The 19,806-nt window shown below is 50.4% G+C and overlaps 1 protein-coding gene across 10 annotated transcripts in view; it reads left to right on the top strand.

Annotated features, from left to right (window-relative positions):
• Positions 1–10,050: 10,050 nt before the first annotated feature.
• The window catches only part of Lrp8 (LDL receptor related protein 8), a 70,841-nt gene continuing 61,085 nt past the window's right edge, over positions 10,051–19,806 (top strand). For 9 of the 10 annotated variants that reach the window (XM_048351348.1, XM_048351347.1, XM_048351344.1 and 6 more), the window contains exons 1-2: positions 10,205–10,310; positions 11,129–11,248. In XM_048351348.1, coding sequence (XP_048207305.1) covers positions 10,205–10,310; positions 11,129–11,248 — 226 coding nt within the window. Of the gene's footprint in view, positions 10,311–11,128; positions 11,249–19,806 lie in introns of all 10 variants that reach the window. The other variant, XM_048351343.1, reaches the window with a different exon arrangement.

Genomic DNA, 19,806 nt, shown 5'->3' with positions numbered 1-19,806 from the left:
GGAGAACATGCTGGCGCCAAGAGTTTAAAAGATTATGACAGGAAAAAGCTTAAAGTCAAGAACCTCTGTGCTAGGCTGATTGCCTTTGACAGCTAGCAAGACCGCTTTGAGAAGTCAGAGCTCAGGCTGCAGGATGCATGAAGCTGTCTTGGGCCTGACCCTCACGGGTGGGTCCTCTTGGTCACAGAGGTGCCCTTCTTCTGGGATTCTGGATATGGCTGGGCAGATCCTGTCCTGTTGGATTTGATATCTCAAACTGTGGACCTCAGTTTGGTCCTAACTGTGCCAGGAAGCTTGGTGAGATGCTGCAGGCTTCGGGCCTCTAAGATCCCTGCCAAAGAGCACCCAGTGTGATGACAGGCTCACCAACCTACGTCATTTTCTTGGACCCACTGGAAGACTGGGTTTCTTAGTTTAACTTGCTAAGATGACAATGGCTTTAAGCTGTGGTTTGACTATGAATTCTGTAGCTTCTTTCTACCGAAACTCAGGATGAAATTTGGTTGTCAGTGTAGTATAGCAGTGTAAGGAAGCAGTGGGCCTGTAAGATGGATTAATATTGTCTTTCCAGACTGGATTAGTTCTTGTAAGACTGGATTAGACTCACAAGAGCTGGTTTGTTAGAAATCAGGTCAGGTCTTTGGTCCCCTCCCTCTCGTCCCAATGTACCCACTCACCACCCCCTTCCACGTGACATCTCATTCACCACATTGTAGCACACCACAAGTCCCTCCGGAGATGTAGCTACTACATCTTGAACTTCTTAGCCTTCAGAATGGTGGGATAAATAATCCTCCTTTCTTTATGAATCATCCAGTCTCAGGCATCCTGTTATTGCAACAGAAAATAGACTGTCATACTGTGAAACTGGGCTCTTAAAGGAGGGGTATGGGCAGAAATGATGGTCACCATATCCAGGCCCATTGTTAAAATTCTTTGCTGTAGCACTGCTTGCTGTTTTCTTTGCTGTTCATGAAGATAGCACCTGAGGCTGGGGAGCACACTCTTTCCACTCACCTACTCAGCTTAACTTCCACAACTCAGCTCCAGGCACCCTGTTCCAGTGCTACATTTGTGCTACACCCTCTGTTAGGCCATTGTCACACCCCGCTTTGATGGCTTCTAGGAGGCAGGGTTGGGGCTGAGCCCCCAAATAGCACACAGCACTAGGCCTGACACAGAAGGGATATCAGTGAACCTGTGTGGACCTGCATCACGCCTGTCTGCCAGGTGTGGTAGTACATCCCTGTAGTCCTAACACCTGGTAGCTGTGGCAGGAAGAAGGCAAGTCAAGGCCAGCCTGGGTTACAAAGTGACACCATGTCTTTAAAGAATGCATGTTGATTCACACTCCACCAGTACTTGTTACTGTCAGGCTCTTATTCTGTGGGAAATTTCTCTGTGATTTTTTTTTCAATTTCTTTTTTTTTTTTTTTTTTACAGTTTCATACATTAGGCCTTGGGTACATTTCTTGTACTATTTGTTACCTCCTCCCTCATTCCCCCCTTCTCCTTCCCCCTTTCCCTCTCCCCCCATGAATTGTTCAGTTGGTTTATACCAAATGGTTTTGCAAGTATTGTTTTTGGAGTCATTTGTCTTTTGATCCTTTGTCTCTCGATTTTGATATTCCCTTTCACTTCCCTAGTTCTAATACCAGTTTATACAGTATCCAGGGTACTCAGATGAGATACAGTGATAGCGCAGGTACAACCACAGGAAGAAGATACAAAAGGATCATCAACAATAGAAGCTACAGTTTCTCATGGCATGTTGAAAGTAATTACAACAGTGATATAACACTTGTTTCCATAACATAGAGTTCATTTCACTTAGCGTCATCTTATACGTTCATAGGGGCATAGCTATTGGGCTCTTGTGATCCTCTGCTGTGACTAGCCTAAACCTGTGCTAATTATTCCCTATGAGGGAAACCATAGACTCCATGTTTCTTTGGGTCTGGCTCACTTCACTTAGTATAATTTTTTCCAAGTTCTTTCGTTTCCTTATGAATGGGGCAATGTCATTCTTCTCTGTGATCTTAACTTGCAGTTTCCTGGATTCTATCAGATCTTTTCATATTTATTTTCTATTTGTAAAATAGAAAAATGCCGTGTGTGTGTGTGTGTGTGTGTGTGTGTGTGTGTGTGTGTGTGTGGCTTGGACCTAAGCTGATTTTTTGCTCTCTCTACCACTTGAGCTCCACTTTGTAGCAGGGTTTATCAAACTTCATCATCTTAGAGTTTACTCTTTTGTCACTCCATTTTGCTTTTGTGACTCTGTCTTAAAGAAAGGACTGCACCCCACCCATGAGATTGGTTCTTTGTTGTTTGACTTTTAAAGATCTATGTAGCCAGTGTTCCATTTATGTTCCTAGTTAGCGAGTCATAGAGACAAATCACAGAAACAGGTCATGCTGCCTTCACAGCTTGCTTGCAGTATTGTCTACCTTCCATAACTTCATGCTTGGCTTGCACCTGCAGGAAAGAACCATTAGGGTCTTTCCATCCCTACCCCTAAGCAAACAAGGATGTACATTTTTCCTTAAAAGCAACCCTAAAAGGGAACTCAGGACTACACTTTGGGGGCACCCAACTCCCCAGTGTAGTCCTGGAAGGTAATAAAGACTTTCTTTTGGCTGTATTCTGTGTCTGTGTGATCTCTCCTGGTGGCTTTCCCCACAACTTCTGGCTTTCTTTTTTGAGTAGTTTATTGGAGACCATGATCCTCAGATCTCACCTCCTGAGTAACTAAGATTACAGGCATGATCTACTAGCATCCAGCACCTTTAGTTGTTTGTCATCTTTTTGTTGTTGTTATTCTGTTGTTTTGTTGAGACAGGCTTGTTATGTAGTTCAGGCTGCCTCAGACTCCAGGTGCTGAAGATTCAGGCATAGGCCACCACACCACACTCAGCTAGTTTCTTTGTTTTGTTTTTTGCATCACTGGGCCTTATGTGTGCTAAGCAGATGCTCTACCTCTGAGAAATGCCGTCAACAGAGTTACTGCCCTTTTGTCTTTTTAAAGACTTGTAAAAATTTAAAAAAAAATATATGTTCTCTGTAGTAATGCTTTGTTCATTATTTAAGCTGTGATATATTCTCCCAGCTTGTGGTGTTTTCAAAGATTCAGGGGGAAAAATTACCTTGGAGGGAGCAGAGACTAGGGCAGATGCAACATAAAGCCTCCAAAGAAATAACATCACATCCATGTAAAAGATCAAGATAATACCAAAAATTAAAAAAGAGTAGTCAGAAAACAAAGCACTCTTAGAAATGTAAGAGAATTTTTTTTTAATTCTGCAGAGAATTGAAGAAGAAACATTCCAGAATGGAGAGAGAAAATAAGAAAAGAAAGTGCAGGCTGGGTGCTGATAGCTCACCCTATAATCCTAGCTACACAGGAGGCTGAGATCTGAGGATCATGGTTTGAAGCCAGCCCAGGCAGAAAAATCTGTGAGACTCTTAGCTCCAATTAACCACCAAAAAGTCAGAAATGGAACTCTGGCTTAAGTGGTAGAGCACCAGCCTTGAACACAAGAAGCTCTGGGACAGTGCCCAGGACCTGAGTTCAAGCTCCAGGACTGGCACACACCAAAAAGAAAAAGTGTCAGTGGGGTTGTCTCATTAATAACCTAATAGTGATGAGTCTTATTGGAGAGGTTTATTTTGGCTCACAGCTCTGGTTCAGGGGTAAGGGGCTGCATAGGGCAATGACCTTGACCTTGCTGGCACAGTCCCAGAGCAGCAGAGGGCACAGGGCATCCATGGTGAGTGACAAGGAACAGCCATGCAAAGTGTGTCTCTCTTATTGTGTCTCTCCAGGCACTCCCCTCCCCGTTTTTTTTGGTAGTATTAGTTTTGAATTCTCCCACTTGCTAGGCAAACATTCTATCATTTGAACCATGCCCTTAGCCCTTTTTGCTTCATGCCCTTAGCCCTTTTTGCTTCATGCCCTTAGCCCTTTTTGCTTTAGGTGTTTTTCAAGTAGAGTCTTGTGCATACGGTTTTGTGTTTATGTCCAGGTGAAGGTAGGCCAAGATCTTCCTATATACACTTCTTGCATAGTTGAGATGATAAGATGGTACCACCGTACCCAGCTTTTTTATAGGTGAGATGGAGTTTTACAAGCTTTTAGCTCAGGCTGACTTCAAACTATGATCCTTTCTATTTCAGCTTCTCAAGTAGCTAGGATTATTGGTTTGAGCCACTGAGCCAGGCTTCTCTGTTTCTTCTTAGAAAGCCACCAGGATTCAATCACAGGGTTCTGCTCTGAGAACCTTATCTAATCACCAACTGAAGGATTTATCCCTAAACCCCACAGTCAGATTAAGTCTCTTCCTTCTCAAACCTCATCATAAGAGTGTAAGGCCAACAATGTGTTTTTTTTGTTTTTTTGCCAGTCCTGGGCCTTGGACTCAGGGCCTGAGCACTGTCCCTGGCTTCTCTTTGCTCAAGGCTAGCACTCTGCCACTTGAGCCACAGCGCCACTTCTAGCTATTTTCTATATATGTGGTGCTGGGGAATCGAACCCAGGGACTTGTGTATACAAGACAAGCACTCTTGCCACTAGGCCATATTCCCAGCCCCCAACAATGTGTTTTGAAGCATGTGAACCATAGCACCTCCATTTAGCAGGTGTCTCCTCCAAGCAATATAGAAGCTAGACCAGTAAGGGCCCTAACACAGGAGAGAAAAGTGCAGAGCATTCCCTGACCTGGTCACCAGCCACTCCAGGATGGAGACATCAACAATCTGCACAAAGTAAGTTAGCAGAGTACTTGCTGTGCAAGACTCTACTACAAGTCCGTCCACACAAATGATGGATTTTGTAGGAAGGAATAAAGGATAAATAATTAGAAATCTAAGCAGAAAGTAATACCTCCCTCCCAACATTATCAATTATTTACTCCTGGAAAAACACAAAGTTATCCAGGAGAACACATCAATCACAACACACTGTGACTATTCTTTATTCTGTTGTGATCACATAAAAATCTCTGCAGGATATGACAGCACAAGCAACAAAGGAGAAAGTAGATAAGTTGCACCACATCAAAATTATAAAGTTCAGCATAGCAAAGGACCAACAGAAGAAAAAGGTTACCCAAAGAATGGGAAAGGCGGGGAGGGGGTTAAACAAGGGAGGGAGCAACCATAATTGACAAGAAATGTACTCATTACCTTATTTGTGCAACTGTAACCCCTCTGATATCACCCTTACAATAAAGTAAAATAAAAAAATTTTTAAAGGAATGGGGAAAAGATTTCCAAGAAAACATCTGACAAGGGGCTACTATCAAGAAATAAGGGAATTCCTACAATTCAGTAAGCAAAAAACAAAAAACTAAACCCAATTTATAAATAAAATTTACAAATGGGACTTTCATAGACATTTCTTCAAAACAACATAACCAAATACCCAATCAGCACATGTGTCCAATAAACACATGAAACAAACACCACCACTAATCACTCAGGAAGTGAAATTAAAGCCATAATGAAAACAAACAAACAAAACCTCTCGCATCTATTAGGAGAGCTAGTATAAAAACAAGCAAACAGAACCCAGAAATAATAATAAGTGTTGGCCAGAATGGGGAGAAATTGTAATGCCGCACACTATTGGTGGGGAAATGAAATGGCACTGTCACTATGGGAAACAGCATAGTGATTCTGCAAAGAATTAAAACTAAGGCTGAATGTGGTAGCTCACACCTATAATCCCAGCACATAGGAGTCTGAGGCAGGAAGATTGTACAAAAACAAGACATAAATAATACCAATATTTTTAACATTTAAAAACCTTTCAAATGGCAGTCACAATAACATTGGAAGGATGAGTAATGGGTATGATTCAGGGAGGAGGTATATTTGGGTGGTGTTGGAATGTGTTTGAGAGCTAAGTCCTCATTTTCACAGTGAGAAGTGAAAAGATAGTGCCTAAAGCTGAAGATGAGAGAGAGAGAGAGAGAGAGAGAGAGAGAGAGAGAGAGAGAGGAGTAATTTTAATGACATGGCAGCAAGTTTCAGAGGATTCAGGTAGGAGGAGAAAGCAGTAGCCTCTGGGGAGAAGGAATGGAGTGAACAACTTAATGTTTATTACAAAACCTTGCAAATGATTTGGATCTTTCAACTAGGTGCAACTTTAAGAATAGAAAGCAAAAAGTAACCTGAATCAAAAGCAAACTGGAAATTGCTGCTCCTCTAGAAGGTTCTGTGACCCAGGGCTTGGGTCACCTTCAGGAACACTGAAGGGTCACCTTGAGGAACACTGATCATCATCATTGTTAGTGTAGTCATGGCTTCTGCACTCCATGCCACTCCCCAGGACAAATGGGGGCGCTCAGAGCATGGCATTGAGAGAGGATGCACATTTGCATGGACACAGGCCCATTGTTTGCTAGCATAGCCACACATTCATTTTCATGTGTATTGGAAAATGCAATTATCATATCAAACCTGTGATTTCATGGAGATTATGGCTGTGGATGAAGCTGAGTTTACTAAGTGAAAGCATTTAAGGAAAATCAAGTTGGCTCTTCATTTCCATGGGTTCCGCATCCCCAGATTCAACCAACCATGGATAGAAAAATATGAGAAAAAATTGCCTCTATATTGAACATGTACAAACTTTTTTTTCTCGTCCTTAGTCCTAAACAACACAATACAGCAACAATTTACATAGCATGTGCATTGTATTAGGTTTTCTAAATGGTCTAGAAATGACTACTGAGGAGAATATGCCCAAATTGTGTGCAAATACTAAGCTATGATAAGAGACTCACACACTTTTCTGCCTGCTCTGGATTTGAACCAGAAGCCTCCAATCTTAGCCTCCTGTGTAGCTAGGATAACAGGTGTGAGCCACGAGTGCCTGGCTTTTCTTTTGAGATAGGGTCTCCCTATGCAGTCCAAGCTCCTCCCCAGAAGGGCAGACATAGGAATGGAGGCTCCAAGGATGGATAAAGGGTAGCTGCACTAGAGTGACATAGGCAAAGATTGCAGTTTGGCAAAGGCCTGAAGCTTAGTTCTTAGAGGTAGAGTGAAGAACAGGACTGCTGAGCCTCTGGTGACTCTGAGGCTGGACATGGAGGTATAGCAGGGGCAGGGGCCAGACTCACAGCAGCTGGAGGGTCACCTATGTCTATCTATGCAGAACTCAGTGCACTGGGGTTTGGGGATTTTTCTCTTGAAATGTATAAGCAGGCAGGATCCATATGCTTAAGTCAGCCTATGCCTCAAAAAAGATGGGTCAGGACAGGGGGTTACCTGGGTGGCAGAAGCCATTCCAGGACCTCTTGTCCCTTTGATATCCTAGGCTTACAGGCTGGGCCTTTTCCCTCCCGCCTTTACAGTAATAAGTCAACTTAGGTGCCTGGATAATTCCCAGTTCGTTGTTTGGGTTAGATGCTGGCTCTAATCATTTCATGGCTGTGTGGCCTCTATCATTTTCCCACTTATAAAACAGGATGAAGAAAAGCCTGCTGCCTAGAGATTGAGGGATTGAAGATTGATGAAGGGCACAAGAAACTGAGGCACTCAGAACAGTGCCCAACTCCCATTAGTATACAGTAAGTGTAAGCTGTCATTATTATTTGAAGTGGTCTTTTTATCTTTTCCCCTTACTCAAATATCATCTAATACTTGTTATGTGCCAAGCTTCATATTTATCCTCTGAAAACACACTCCTCTTACCTAAAGACAGAGACTAACCCTGGTGTCTGGGATGGAGACTCAGAGATAAGGAGGGCTGGGTCCCATGCAAAAAGAGCCCAGGGACTGACTAGGGGAAAGGGACACACACAGCTGATCTCAGCACAGGGTGATCCAGGCTGAGACAAATGGGAGCCAGAGACTGTGGGGGACAAGATGAAGCAAGGGAAGTCAGGAGAGCCTCTGCTGAGGGGGCTGTGGAGGGATGGATTAGCCCATTCTGGCAATTTGACATGAGGGTAGATGATGTAAGCAAAGGCTTCCTGGGGGCTGGGGCTGGGAAGATGCCTAGGCTCAAGTTGTATTCTGGTGTTGGGAAGCCATCCTGCATTTTTGAACAAGAAATTATGTTTGCATCATAGTAACAATCTATGATTTATTGTGCACTGACTGTATTCTGGATGCTGCTCACACACAATCTCATCTAATAGAGCCCTTAGAGTGGTCCTGTGTGCTGTTGACAGGCTAGGTCAGTGCTCTTAACCTGTTTGCTGCCTCTGAACTTCTCCATGCCCAAGTCTTAGAGCTAGAATGAACCTTTAAGACTATTATTTCTTCTGTTTTACAGATGGGTAATTGATGTCTGAGAGGACTTTCCTAAGACAGCAGAGTGGGACCGGGGCAGAGAGGCCTAGTTCAATCCCTGGCTACAGGAGGGGTCCATTCCAGGTTCCCCAGCCCAAGCGTGCTTCTACCACTATGCTACAGTGGACATCATGTGGCCTGCAAAGCCCTTCCATGCTGTGTACCCAATCACCAGCCTTTAGCCCACCATGAAGCTTCTATATTGCATTCACTCTCCTAGGAATTCCCTGACACCCAATCTTCATGTGACCAGGTTCCTTCTTGCCAGTCAGTGAAACAACACATTTTCTCTAAAAGGTACCCCATATTCTCACATCACCCCAACTTATTTTTACCATAGCAAGTATGATGCTCTGAAATAATCTTTTTTTTTTTCTTGCTTCTTCTGTTTCTCCCAACTAAGATACAAGCTGTAGGAAGGCTTGGAGGGATGTTATCTACTTCACTGAGCCCTGAACAATGTCTGACCTATAGTAGGTACTCCATAAGTCTTTATGACCATTTCATTGTTAATGATCTGTCTGTACTGAACAGGGATCTCTCTGGCTGGCCCCAGCCAGGTCAGCACCCCAAGAATGAGATCAGGGCCTGGGTATTCCTGTAGAGTGACTGGATGACCAAGGGATGATAGAAGGATCTCCCAGGGTCTCTTGATTAGGGTCAATGTCCTTTCCCTGTGGAGGGGCCACAGTCATCACCACTGGCTGTCTTTTGAGGGGAGTCAAGAGACTCTGGAGTCTGCTGAGCTAGGGTGGTTTCCAGGCCTAGGGTTCATAGCTCCTGGCCTTCTGGGAAGGAGAAAGGGGAAGAGTGACCTAACCAAAGCCTTGCACCTGCAAGCTGGTTCTGGTTGGTGGTCAATGCCCTCAAACCTCATTCTCTCAAGAAGGTTGCAACATAAGGCCGTGCTGATGAGCAGGTGAGTGAAGTGTAGTCGCATGCTCTGTCTTCCACACCCCACACCGTGAAGGGGGTGAGTGGGGCTGTTGTGCTCCAGAGGCCGTCCCTTCTCCCTTGTGCCAGGGCCAGTGGGGTATACAGGTTGTGGCTCCTTACAGTGGAGATCCTGTGTGGGAGAACATCCAACCCCCATACACACAGTTTCTTGCCTTTTCTCCATCACAGTAGGGATCACCTCGTCATCCCCGCGGGCCCCCTGATTGCTCCTCTGCCCAGGTCAGTGGGGAAGACTACATGTGGACGAACAACAGTGTTCACTGTGCCTCACACCCTCGCCTGTGACCACCCGAGAATGTAACACAAAGATACATAGATAGGGGCATTGAGAGCAGCCAGGACAGGCGCAGAGGTCCTGCCCAGAACCCCAGCTTCTCTCTCATCAGAACAGCTTGGGGTCCCACCCACTCGCCCAGCTGCACACCGCACACCGCACACTGGCCTGTGGCTGGCTATTCTTTGGCGCGCCCCCTTCCCCCTCGGGATCAGCTTGTCACCTCCTCCCTGAAGCCCGAGCTGCTTTCCCCGGACCTGCTTCTTTTCAGGGGGCAAGGGGCCTGGCCGGGCTCACCCCCTGGTCCGCGGCGCCCAGCTCTCCCGCGGGCCGCGAGTGGGATCGCCGAGCGCGGCCACGGAGGGCGGGGAGGGGGAGGAGGAGAGGAGGCGGCGGCGGCGGGCGGAGCGCGGGGCGGAGGCTGCGGCGGGAGGGAGCGCGCGCGCCGGCGGCGGCAGCCCTGGGCCGGGGCCGCGCGCCCAGCCTGAGCCCGCCCCGCCGCCGAGCGTCACCGAACCTGCTTGAAATGCAGCCGAGGAGCCGGGGCGGGCGGCAGCGGCGGCGGCGGCGGCGGGGGCAGCGGCAGCCCCGGCGCCGCGGTGAGGACTCGGCGGGCTGAGGTTCGGCAGCGGTGCAGGGGGCGCGGGGCGCGGCGGCCGGTGCCCCGGGCCCGCCATGGGCCGCCCGGAACGGGGCGCGCTCCGGCCGCTGGCGATGCTGCTGCTGCTCCAGCATCTCACGGCGGCGGCGGCGGCGGCGGATCCGCTGCCTGGCGGCCAAGGTGCGTTCAGCGAGTCCGGGGCCCGGCTCCGCGCCGCCAACAAAGCGCGGCCTGGAGGTCGGGGCGGGGGGCGGAGGGTGGGCTGCGGCGAGGTGCCCGGGAGGAAGGCGCTTTTCTGGCCCCGGCGGTGGCCGGCTTCTCCCCGGCTGCTCCGCCCGCGGCTCCTCGCGCGAGGAGCTTTGCCCTGCGGGCACCGGCTCTTGAAGGATGGGCGCGGAGGGTGGTGGTGGGGGGGCCGGGAACTTTGCGGGAGGTGGCGGCGGCGGTGGCCGTGCACCGTCTCACAGCCCGGGGGGAGAGGGGGAGGCTGACAAGCCGCTCGGCCGCGCGGAGCAGCGCAGCCTCGCAGCCTCCCCTCCTGACAATGCGTTTCGGAGGACCCCGGCGAGGGGCGGGGAGATGGCTGGTGGAGGGGAGGGGGTGCGCCCGGGCGCCAAGCGCGTGTGTCGCGCGTGGACCCGGGCTCCCCGCGAGCTGTGTCCGCGCGGGTCTGTTGACTACGGGCCATGTGTGCGGCCGAAGTGTGTCTGGAGGTTGGGAGGTGTATCCAAGTCGCGTGTCACCTACTCGTAAATACGAGCTTTCCTTGCCGTGCCACCGAGAGGCCCGTCATCCGAGAAACCCGGGCCCCCATCCCTCCCCCTGGATCAAAGGTGTCCGAGGCCCCCCAACCCCTCAAGATCGCTAGCATCATCCCTTTTCTTCGCCACAGCGGCGGATCCCTGGCGTCCGGGGCTGCGTGGTGGAGAGCAGGATTCGAACCTGCTGACCCACCTCACGATCCCCCCCCTCCACCCCCCCGCCCCCGACTCCCACAGGGCCGGCCAAGGAGTGCGAAGTGGACCAGTTCCGGTGTCGGAACGGGCGCTGCATCCCCTCGGTGTGGAGATGCGACGAGGACGACGACTGCTCGGACAACAGTGACGAGGACGACTGCCGTGAGTGGCCGGCCCCTGGCGCTCAGGCCAGGGAGGGCGGAACAGTGGGGGGCGCGGGCAGCGCCACGCTCCGTTTCCACGTGGCTGCCGCCTCCACGGGGCCACCTGCTCTCGGCCTCGCCTCTTTTCCTCGGGCGGGCGCAGGGCTGCAGGAGGGTGGAGCCCAGGGCAGTGCGCCCCGGGGCGCGCTGGGCTCTGGGGCTCGGGAACTGTGGGCGGGGACGCAGCCGTCCCTGCAAGCGTCCACCCACCGGCGACCCTGTCTGTCCTCCGGGTCTCCCACCTGCGCGCCACGGGCCATGCGCGTGACTCAAAGTTCCACGCCGCGCAGGGCCGCACCGCGCTCCTTTTCCTGCTCGGGTTTTTTTGTGAATGAACGGGCTCCCCGGGTCCCCTGATTGGCTAGGCAGGGACCACCCCACAGGCCTCCGTGGCCGGAGCCACCAATCGTGGAGAGGGCGGGTGTGTAGTATTCTGCAGCCCTGGCTGCCGGGGCCCCGCCCTGGGAGCACCGCCCGCGTGCATCCTCCGGATGGAAGGTGCACGGCGCCGCCTCCCGCTGCTTTTCTGTCGAGTCACGGTGAAGACCTTTTGAACCACCCTCCAACCAGGCTCCCCTGCCTGCCCTGCCTGGCTGTACGTCATGGGGCCACCAGGAAGGAGGGGACCATGAGCAAGAGTTTGTTTCCTGGAAGGGGCAATAGGAGCCCAAGGCGGAGCGTGAACCCTCCACTGCCACTGCTTTTGCTCAACGTGCTGTTTGCACAACCCCGGGCACAACTGACTTTTAAGTTCCCTCTCCCGTGCGCGGGGTTGCTGGGATCTGTGGAGGAGAGAGCAAGCAGTCCCTGTAAGGAAGTTAAGGTAATTCCAGGAACAGAAAAATGTGTCTCTTCCAGAAACAGAGACAGGGCAGTTATTCATTTATTATTACCCAGGCCAGCAGTGTGCTGTCAGGACCCACGCGGGATCAGGCCAACCCACCAGCTTGGAAGCACAGGGGCAAGGAAGGAGGGCACCTAAGGGCAGAAACACACTGACCTACCCTGCACTGGAAGGGAGTAGATGACTTTGGGACAGCACACTGTCTGTTGAGTACTTGCGTTCTTTTGATTTTTATTTATTATTATTATTTTTTTTTTGCCAGTCAGCCTTAGCAATCACTCTGACCTAGCCTAGGGTGGATCCTGTGACTTGGTTGCTTTGTTTCCACTTGCCTCAGTTTCCCCACTCCCCCGATCACTTGGGCTGGTAATTGGTGCCTAGGTGGCTTCACCAGACTGTGTTGAAGAATAATTCTAGAAGTGTCATTAGAAGTAATGAGACATAAGCTGGCCACTAACTGTGCAGGACACTGAGCTGATAGGTACCTTATATGAACTCCTCTGTTCTTCCCTCTTGTACAGACCTAATGCTGAGACACTCAGGGCTTCAGTTACTAGAGCCATGTGGCTGAATTGCTGAGTAGGAGCCTGAACTTAAGCATCTGCTCCCAGAGTCCTTAGCTAATCAGGACCCTGACCATCCGCTAGTTACTCTGAAATTATGAAAATGGCTGTGGTTGTGCCAAATGCCTGGGAGTTATTCTGGTGTCCTTAGAAGATGGTGTTGAGGTGTAGGGGTGGGGAAATAGGAAGAGTTCCTGGACTAACTGAGCTGAATCCCTGCCTTCTCCTTGGCTCTTTATAACATCAGTCTGAGAAAGTGGTTGTGAATTCAGACAGGAAGCTTTTCTTTTCATTCTGCTTTATAGATAAGGACACAGGCTCAGAGTGGTTGAGTGATTTGCCTAGGATGACACAGCCCAGATTTTCAGAAATTGTCAAGATCTCTGCCTGCATCCTAGCTTAGGGCACTGACTGCTGCGGTGTGATATGGAAGGATCTAGAAGCTAGAAAGCTGTATGCTAGGTATTAGGCCTTTTGCTTTTCATCTGTGCAGGGGGCGGGGGTGCTCTGGGAAAGATAGAGTAGTAACAGAGTGGCTTTTGGGTAATCCCATGTGGGGTGAAAAGAAGTCTGGTGACCCGTATGTGGGTGGAGTAGAATTGTGGATAGGCATAGTTATTGCCTAAGTCACTAGCTGTCAGTGGAAAGGGCTTGGGTTAGACAGGGTGATGGCAACACTCTATTGATCAGAAAAGTCATACTGAGCCTACTTCCTTATCTGCTATACAGGATAGTTGTCCTACTACACAGTAGATGAAGGAAGGCTTTTCCCAGGAAAGATGAAAGAAGAGGGGAAAGGGGGAGGGTGCCCACTACTAAGGTATCTATCTATCTATCTATCTATCTATCTATCTGTCTGTCTGTCTGTCTGTCTGTGTCTATATTTGTCCTGGGGCTTGAACTCAGGGTGCTCTGCCACTTTTATTGAGCCACATTTATTGGTTAATTGAAGATGAATGTCTTGAGAATTCATTTACCCAGGCTGACTTTGTACCTCAATCCTCAGATCTTAAGACTTCTGAGTAGCTAGGATTATAGGCGCCATCCACCAGCACTTGGCTCGCTAAGGTCTTAATAAATCTCCTTTGCCACTAAGGCTCCCCATTCTGGGCCACCTGTCCAGATGGACAGGCCATCCCTGTTCTGTCCTCCAGGCTTCTGGCTCCTCCCTGAGCAGCCTCCACCTACTATTGCCACCTGCCTTGGTGCATACTGTATGCCTGAAGGGGCCTGGCCTCTCTACCTCTGGGCTACATGTTGGGAGATGGAATTTGTAAGTAATGTCTGTGTAAGGCAAACTGAGTTCAAGCTCCCAATGAGGCCAGAGCACAGCTCCTGAGTAATCCGGAGGCTGATGGCCTGGCAGGCTTTTTGTGTTGAGGAAGCCAAGAAGAACTTCCTGGAGGAGGGGCCAGGTAAGCTAGTCCCCTGAAAGCTGGTAGCTAATACTACTCCCTCAGTACTTAACATTTAAATGGAGATGGCCAGCTCTTCACAATGTAGAGGACAACTGAGGCTGTAAAGGTGACATGACTGTTCCATGGGTTAGATCTGGAACTCTGAGATCTTTTAAATCTTTATCCTTAGCCACAGTATGTGTCCTTTAGAGATAGAGCTGGCAGGATGGGAAAGGGAAGAACTCTTGGGGCTTGAGTTTCCAGCTCAGAGGACCTTCAAAGTGGAGGAAAGGGCTGGAAGCTGGAGGGCCAGGCCCAAGAAGGGGAAGTCTGGCAGGATTCCTGGCTGGCTGTGGACCTGGGGCACGTAGACCAGCTGGTGCCTGGACCTTGTTTTTCTGTTGCTCCTGGTGTGTGTCTGGAGGTAGAAGCAGGATTCTGGTCTCTGGCCAGGCTTTTACTTGCAGAGTGATAACCATAAACTGGGTAGCACTGAGCACTTGCTAAAGGGCAGGCACGTTGCCAAGGTCTCACACTTAGTGCCCAGGGCTCCTCTAGTCTGTCAAATGGGACAACTCTATGACAACCTTAATTATCTGGCTAAGGAACTGGCTAAGTTCTGAGTTTTAAATGAAACACATAAGCATAGAGCCTGTGCCTTCTTATGTGCCCAATGCTTGGTTACATATGTGGGGAATCTTGTCATAGGACTAGTGAGGAGCAGGGACCTCCTTCTCTTCCTGCTTCCTCACTGGCTATGATCATTTTGTTATCTTAAAAGATTGGGTCCGGCTGTCTCCTCCTCTAGGGAGCCTCCCCCGACCTAAGGACCAAGGTTGAAATTTCAATCCAGTACAGCCTTGGATCAGACATACCTGGTCCACCCCCCTCGACCCCCCGTTGTCACCTCCTGATCTAATAGCACTGGGTGGCCTCATTCCCTTCTTCTCAGAGATGTGAGGACTGAGAGCCTGTGCGTGGTGAGCAGAAGGCAGTAGGGAGGAGTCTTTGTTTCACTGAAGGCCCTGGGCACCTGGCTGTGGGAGTTGTTAGCCCTACCCTTCTTCAGCGACCTTGGAGCCACTGTTTCTCAAGGCTCCTGGTCTTAGCCAAAGGGTTTGTGAGTTTCTATGGAGTGGTCCCAAGTCACTCAGCCTCAGCATGGCCTGGTGGTAGCAAAAAGCAGTCTATGGAGGAGTTAGGGAAGAAGCAAGTCCAATAGAACTGGTTGGTCTTTGTGAACAGCCTAGTAGCCTGGGGCCCTAGAAGGAACAGGGACTCTTTAGCTTTCAGTTCCTTTCTTCTTGGCTGTGCTGGAAGCCACTATGGCTGTGCCAGAGGGCCTCAAGCTTCCCTTGATTCTAAGCTCAAATCTGTGCCCATGGGCTAGTCCCAGAAGGCCATAGGAGTGTTCGCCAAACATCTTCCATTAGCCTTCCAGGGCCCTATGGGCCTGAGTCCCCCCTGGGAGCTCCTAGTTTCTGAGGCCCGCTAGCAGTCAGAGCTGCAACTGGGCCAGAGCTGCTGGGGTTCTTTCTGCCCAGTTACCTGCAGGCAGCTGAGTTGGTAGCTTTCCTCCTTGGCAAGAGGAAGAGAGTGAGAACCTCCATGAGTTGATGGAGCAAGTGCCCCTCTGGGTGGAACCTAGCAGATGCTCTCCTAGTCCTAGGGAGAAGGAGCTCAGGCATGCCCCCAGGCCCACAGTGTTCCAGGAAGACAGACCTGGAGCTGGGGGAGGGTGTGAGGTATGGAGTCCGGCCTGGAGACCCCAGCTCTTAGAGGCTGAGGACACCTCCCCGCACATCCAGGCCAATCCCATCTCTGGAGGCCTGGCACAATGCCCTTCCTGACTGTCCTCCAGCCCGTGAGCTCCCCTCTGTCTGTCTCAGATCCTTCACTCTGCCAGTCTTGTGTTGGACATAGAAGAACCTTGTCTCCCCCTAAGGATTTACTAGCAATAGATATTGAGTTATTGGCTGGTCCCCATGCCTAGGAACACGTTGGGCAGTTTGCTGCCTTTAGCTTTGCTACTCACAACATGTGACATGTGAGGGCTGTCTTTTGTTGTTGTTTTGTTTTTTGTTTTATTCTTCCCATTTAAAGATGTTGCAGCACAGGTTCAGAGAGGAGATGTGACTTCGCTAATAGTGCTGGATTTGCTCAGGTCCTCCTCATCTAAAGCCCAAAAGCTTCCCTTACGCTTTCTATTCTGATGGGGAGGATGGTGCCCAGCAGTATTTTCGTGGGCTACAGATTTCCGGCCTGAAGAGTGAGGAAGGTCCGCTCTTGTCTAGGTAGTCCTTCCACAGGAGGCCACCTTTTTCCAGCCTCCATTGAAAAGGCTGCTGTGCTGTACAGAAGGAAAAGCTGAGGACCTGGTGCTGTGTCCTTGATGTTAAGTGATCCTAGGGAGTGTCATCTGCTCTTTCCCAACCTTGTCTGTAGTCACATGGCCGTGGCTGCTTCCTGGCCCCCAGTCTGCTTACTGCTTACCCTGCAGACTCTACTCCTCAGCTCCAAGCCACAGAGGATGAAACTGAGGCACTGGGGACTAGACTGGATCCAAGCGTCAGCAGGGAGCTATTCTCAGAAAGTAAGGTACTCAACTTCTGAGCTGAGCGGGACTAAAGACTGGACAGTGTGTGTGCCTCCTTCCACCACTGCCACACACGCACCTGCCACAACTACCCTCTCTCGTCCCCTCTGAATCAGGGAGCCAAGTATTCTTGGGGTGAAGGACAGACCCAGACTTCCCGAAACACAGAGCTTTGTGCTCCACTATGGGGACTTCAACCTTTCCATTGCCCCTGGTCAGACCCTGCCTGCCCACCTCTATAGACAGCTGGGAGATGGTTTAAAGTAATAATGTCCATTATTAATAAGGAAGAGTTCCTGAGCACTCTCAGTGGAGTTGAAGTCTAGAGACTGCATTTCATAGAGGAAAGTGCCAAAAGCTGAAGTCACTTGCCTCAGGCAAGGTTGAACCACCGCTGCCTGTCTGCCGAGTCTGACACACGTGAAAGGAAGAGATAGGTATTCGCACATCCCAGTCACAACAACAATGTATGTGACACGTGGGTGTGTTGTGCCTCCCTTCTTTTCTAGGCATCCAAGCTGTCCCTCTCCTAGTCCCTACTAGCAGATGCTGGCTTCCTCCCAAGTAGCACTAGCGCCTAGAGTGTCCGTAAGCGTTAGCTGGACCCCCAGTCCTCTGTCCCACAGGTATTTAATTACCAGCCCTGTGATTCTGGTTCTTTTCTCACAGCTGTCTGTGTCACTTACCCTGAGCTAGAGTGACTTTAAGCTAGAGTGGTTCCAGAAGGCCCAAGGACCATTAGAGAAGTCTGTTCAGTCCTCATAGTAAACCCTTCACTACTACTCTGGAAATAGTGGCAGATGCCTATAATCTCCCCCACTTACCAGTCGGAGGCAGGAGAATCATGAATTCAAGGCCAACCTGGCTTACAAAGTAAGACCCTCTTTCCCATCCCCACATCTCCACAAAAAAAAAGAAAGAAAGAAAGAAAAAGAGAGCAAACCCAAAGCACCAAAAAAAGTATGACTTCTTAGGAAAGGGACCCTTGAATGTGAATTTCTGTCTTTGCCATGGCTCTCTTGAGAAGAGACTTTCTCGTTTTTCTACAACACCCACTGTGTGCCCCCCACCCCACCCCAAGCAACCAGCCAAAGACCTTCCTATTCCCTAAGCACAGCCCTGTGATACAAAGTAGCCATATCTAGGTCATACAAAGCAAAGCCAGGAGAAAAGGCAACTATGTCTTCCCCCAAGGACTTCTCACACCCCTGATAAAAAGCAGAAGAGAACACAACTGTGCCTCATTCTTGGTAGAACCCATCTTCCCTATGGCATGGAAGGGACTGCTCTGTTATTTGCAGTGTGACCTTGGAAGTGGGTCCCCCATCTGACCTTACTTCTCAATAGTCACTGCCTTGCTCTACCTGCACTGCCCCCAGCCCTCCTGCCTGGAGCTGCGACCTGAGTCCTTGAAGTCTCCCATTGCCTGGGAAGGGATGGGGCCATGTAGCTGGCATGATGGACTGGATTTCTGGCAGGCAGACAGAGGGCAGCTAGACTTTTTAGGGTCCACCCAGAATTCTTCCCTGAGACCATTTTCCCTGCCCTATCTTCTTGTACTGGAATGAATGCAGTGCAAAGATGGAGGGAGGAAATGGAGAGCAGCCCAGAGCCCAGTGAGCCATCCTGGAATACAGATAGCCAGAGGTGGAGGTTTGTAGGCTGAGGGCCCAGAGTCAAGCCCTGGTGAGGAGCCTTTCCACCCACTCCCCAAACCCGTGATTCCTGCACAGGGAATGGGTAGCATGGCCAGCAGCCACTTCCCTCCCACCTCCTCCTCCAAGGACAAAGCAAGGGGGCAGCTGTTGAGATAGCAGCAGGAGAGATGTAGGTCATCTGGCCAGTGACGAAGACTTGGTTGCCAGGACAGCAGTAGTGCCTAGGAGGGGCCACAGGAATCATTCCATCTGCTTCCATGTGCAATGGGACCCCGGGGTTGCTGCTTCCTGGGTGGCCCTGGGTACTGGGTATTCATTTTCCACAACACCCACTATGTGCCCCCCCACCCCCATCCCCAGGCAGCCAGCCTGCGTCTGGTTGACCTCAGAGACATGGCAGCTGATAAGAGGCAGAGAAGGCCCCATCAGGCCCAGGTCAAGCTTCCTGGCTGCATAGCAGGAGGCAGGGTGGGCTTTCCTGGTGGCCTGAATCCAGGAGCATTCAAACGAGCACTCCCCTGCTTCCTCACTTCTTGGACTCCGAGCTGCCATCTGCTGCCCCATCACCCTCAGAGCCCCTTCTCAGACATGAGTATGTGCTGGGCATGTGCTTACTAGGAGAGAGTGTGTGCCAGGAGGGAAGTGATCCTTCTGGACACAGGGAGGCCCTGGGGCCAGGAATCCACTACCTCCCACACCCAAGGTGGCCCAGTTATAGCCAAAGCCCCTGACCAGGCTGTTGTGGCAGGGAGTCATTTGTAGCTGGAAAGGTGTCTGCATCTCTGTTCACAGCCTGCCCCAGAGCCATGTCAGCCTCTGGCCCCCTGGCCACAGCCCACCGTGTGCTGTCTGGCCCCACCCTGAGGGCTAAGGTTGTTTTAAATAACTATAGCCCTGGGCCACAGGCATATCTCTGCTCCCTCCTTGCCAAATGACCATTTGGCAGGCCTTCGCCCTCTGGTTTTCTCTACTTGCTGGGAGTGGGGTATCTCCAGGCCCCTCTCAGCCCCAATTCTTTGGGATTTGGTTATTTTCTCCTGAAAGCCAGGCTGTTTATAGAAGCGGAGGTCCTCTATGGCCAGCCCCCAAGTCTGGGGGCTCCAAGGAGCCCCTGCTTGTTTTCTGAGGTCCAGGAAGTTCTAGGTTAGAAGCAGGGGTCATGTTGTATCTCCTTACGCAGAGGACATTGCCTGACTGCATATAGAAAGCCAGAACCAAGTGTTCGTTAGCAGAGCGTACCTCTGTCTACTCAAGGGGTTTTGCCTGTTTATTTTTCCTGAGCTCCCACTGGGCTGATATTTTAATACCTATGAGCCAGCCAGAGCAGACTTTATGCTGGCTATGAGACACTTTTTCGTCTTCTTTGTCTCTCTACTCCCTGCCTGCCTCTCTTGCCCACTGCCTGGGTTGAGAGGGATGCAAGGTTAGTTAGCACAGCCTCTACAGTGTCAGCCCGACC

This window comes from Perognathus longimembris, chromosome 7 (genome assembly GCF_023159225.1).
Source record: "Perognathus longimembris pacificus isolate PPM17 chromosome 7, ASM2315922v1, whole genome shotgun sequence".
NCBI classification, from domain to species: domain Eukaryota; kingdom Metazoa; phylum Chordata; class Mammalia; order Rodentia; family Heteromyidae; genus Perognathus; species Perognathus longimembris.
Note: the sequence above shows the minus strand (reverse complement) of the source record. Positions and strands in the feature narration are given on the sequence as shown.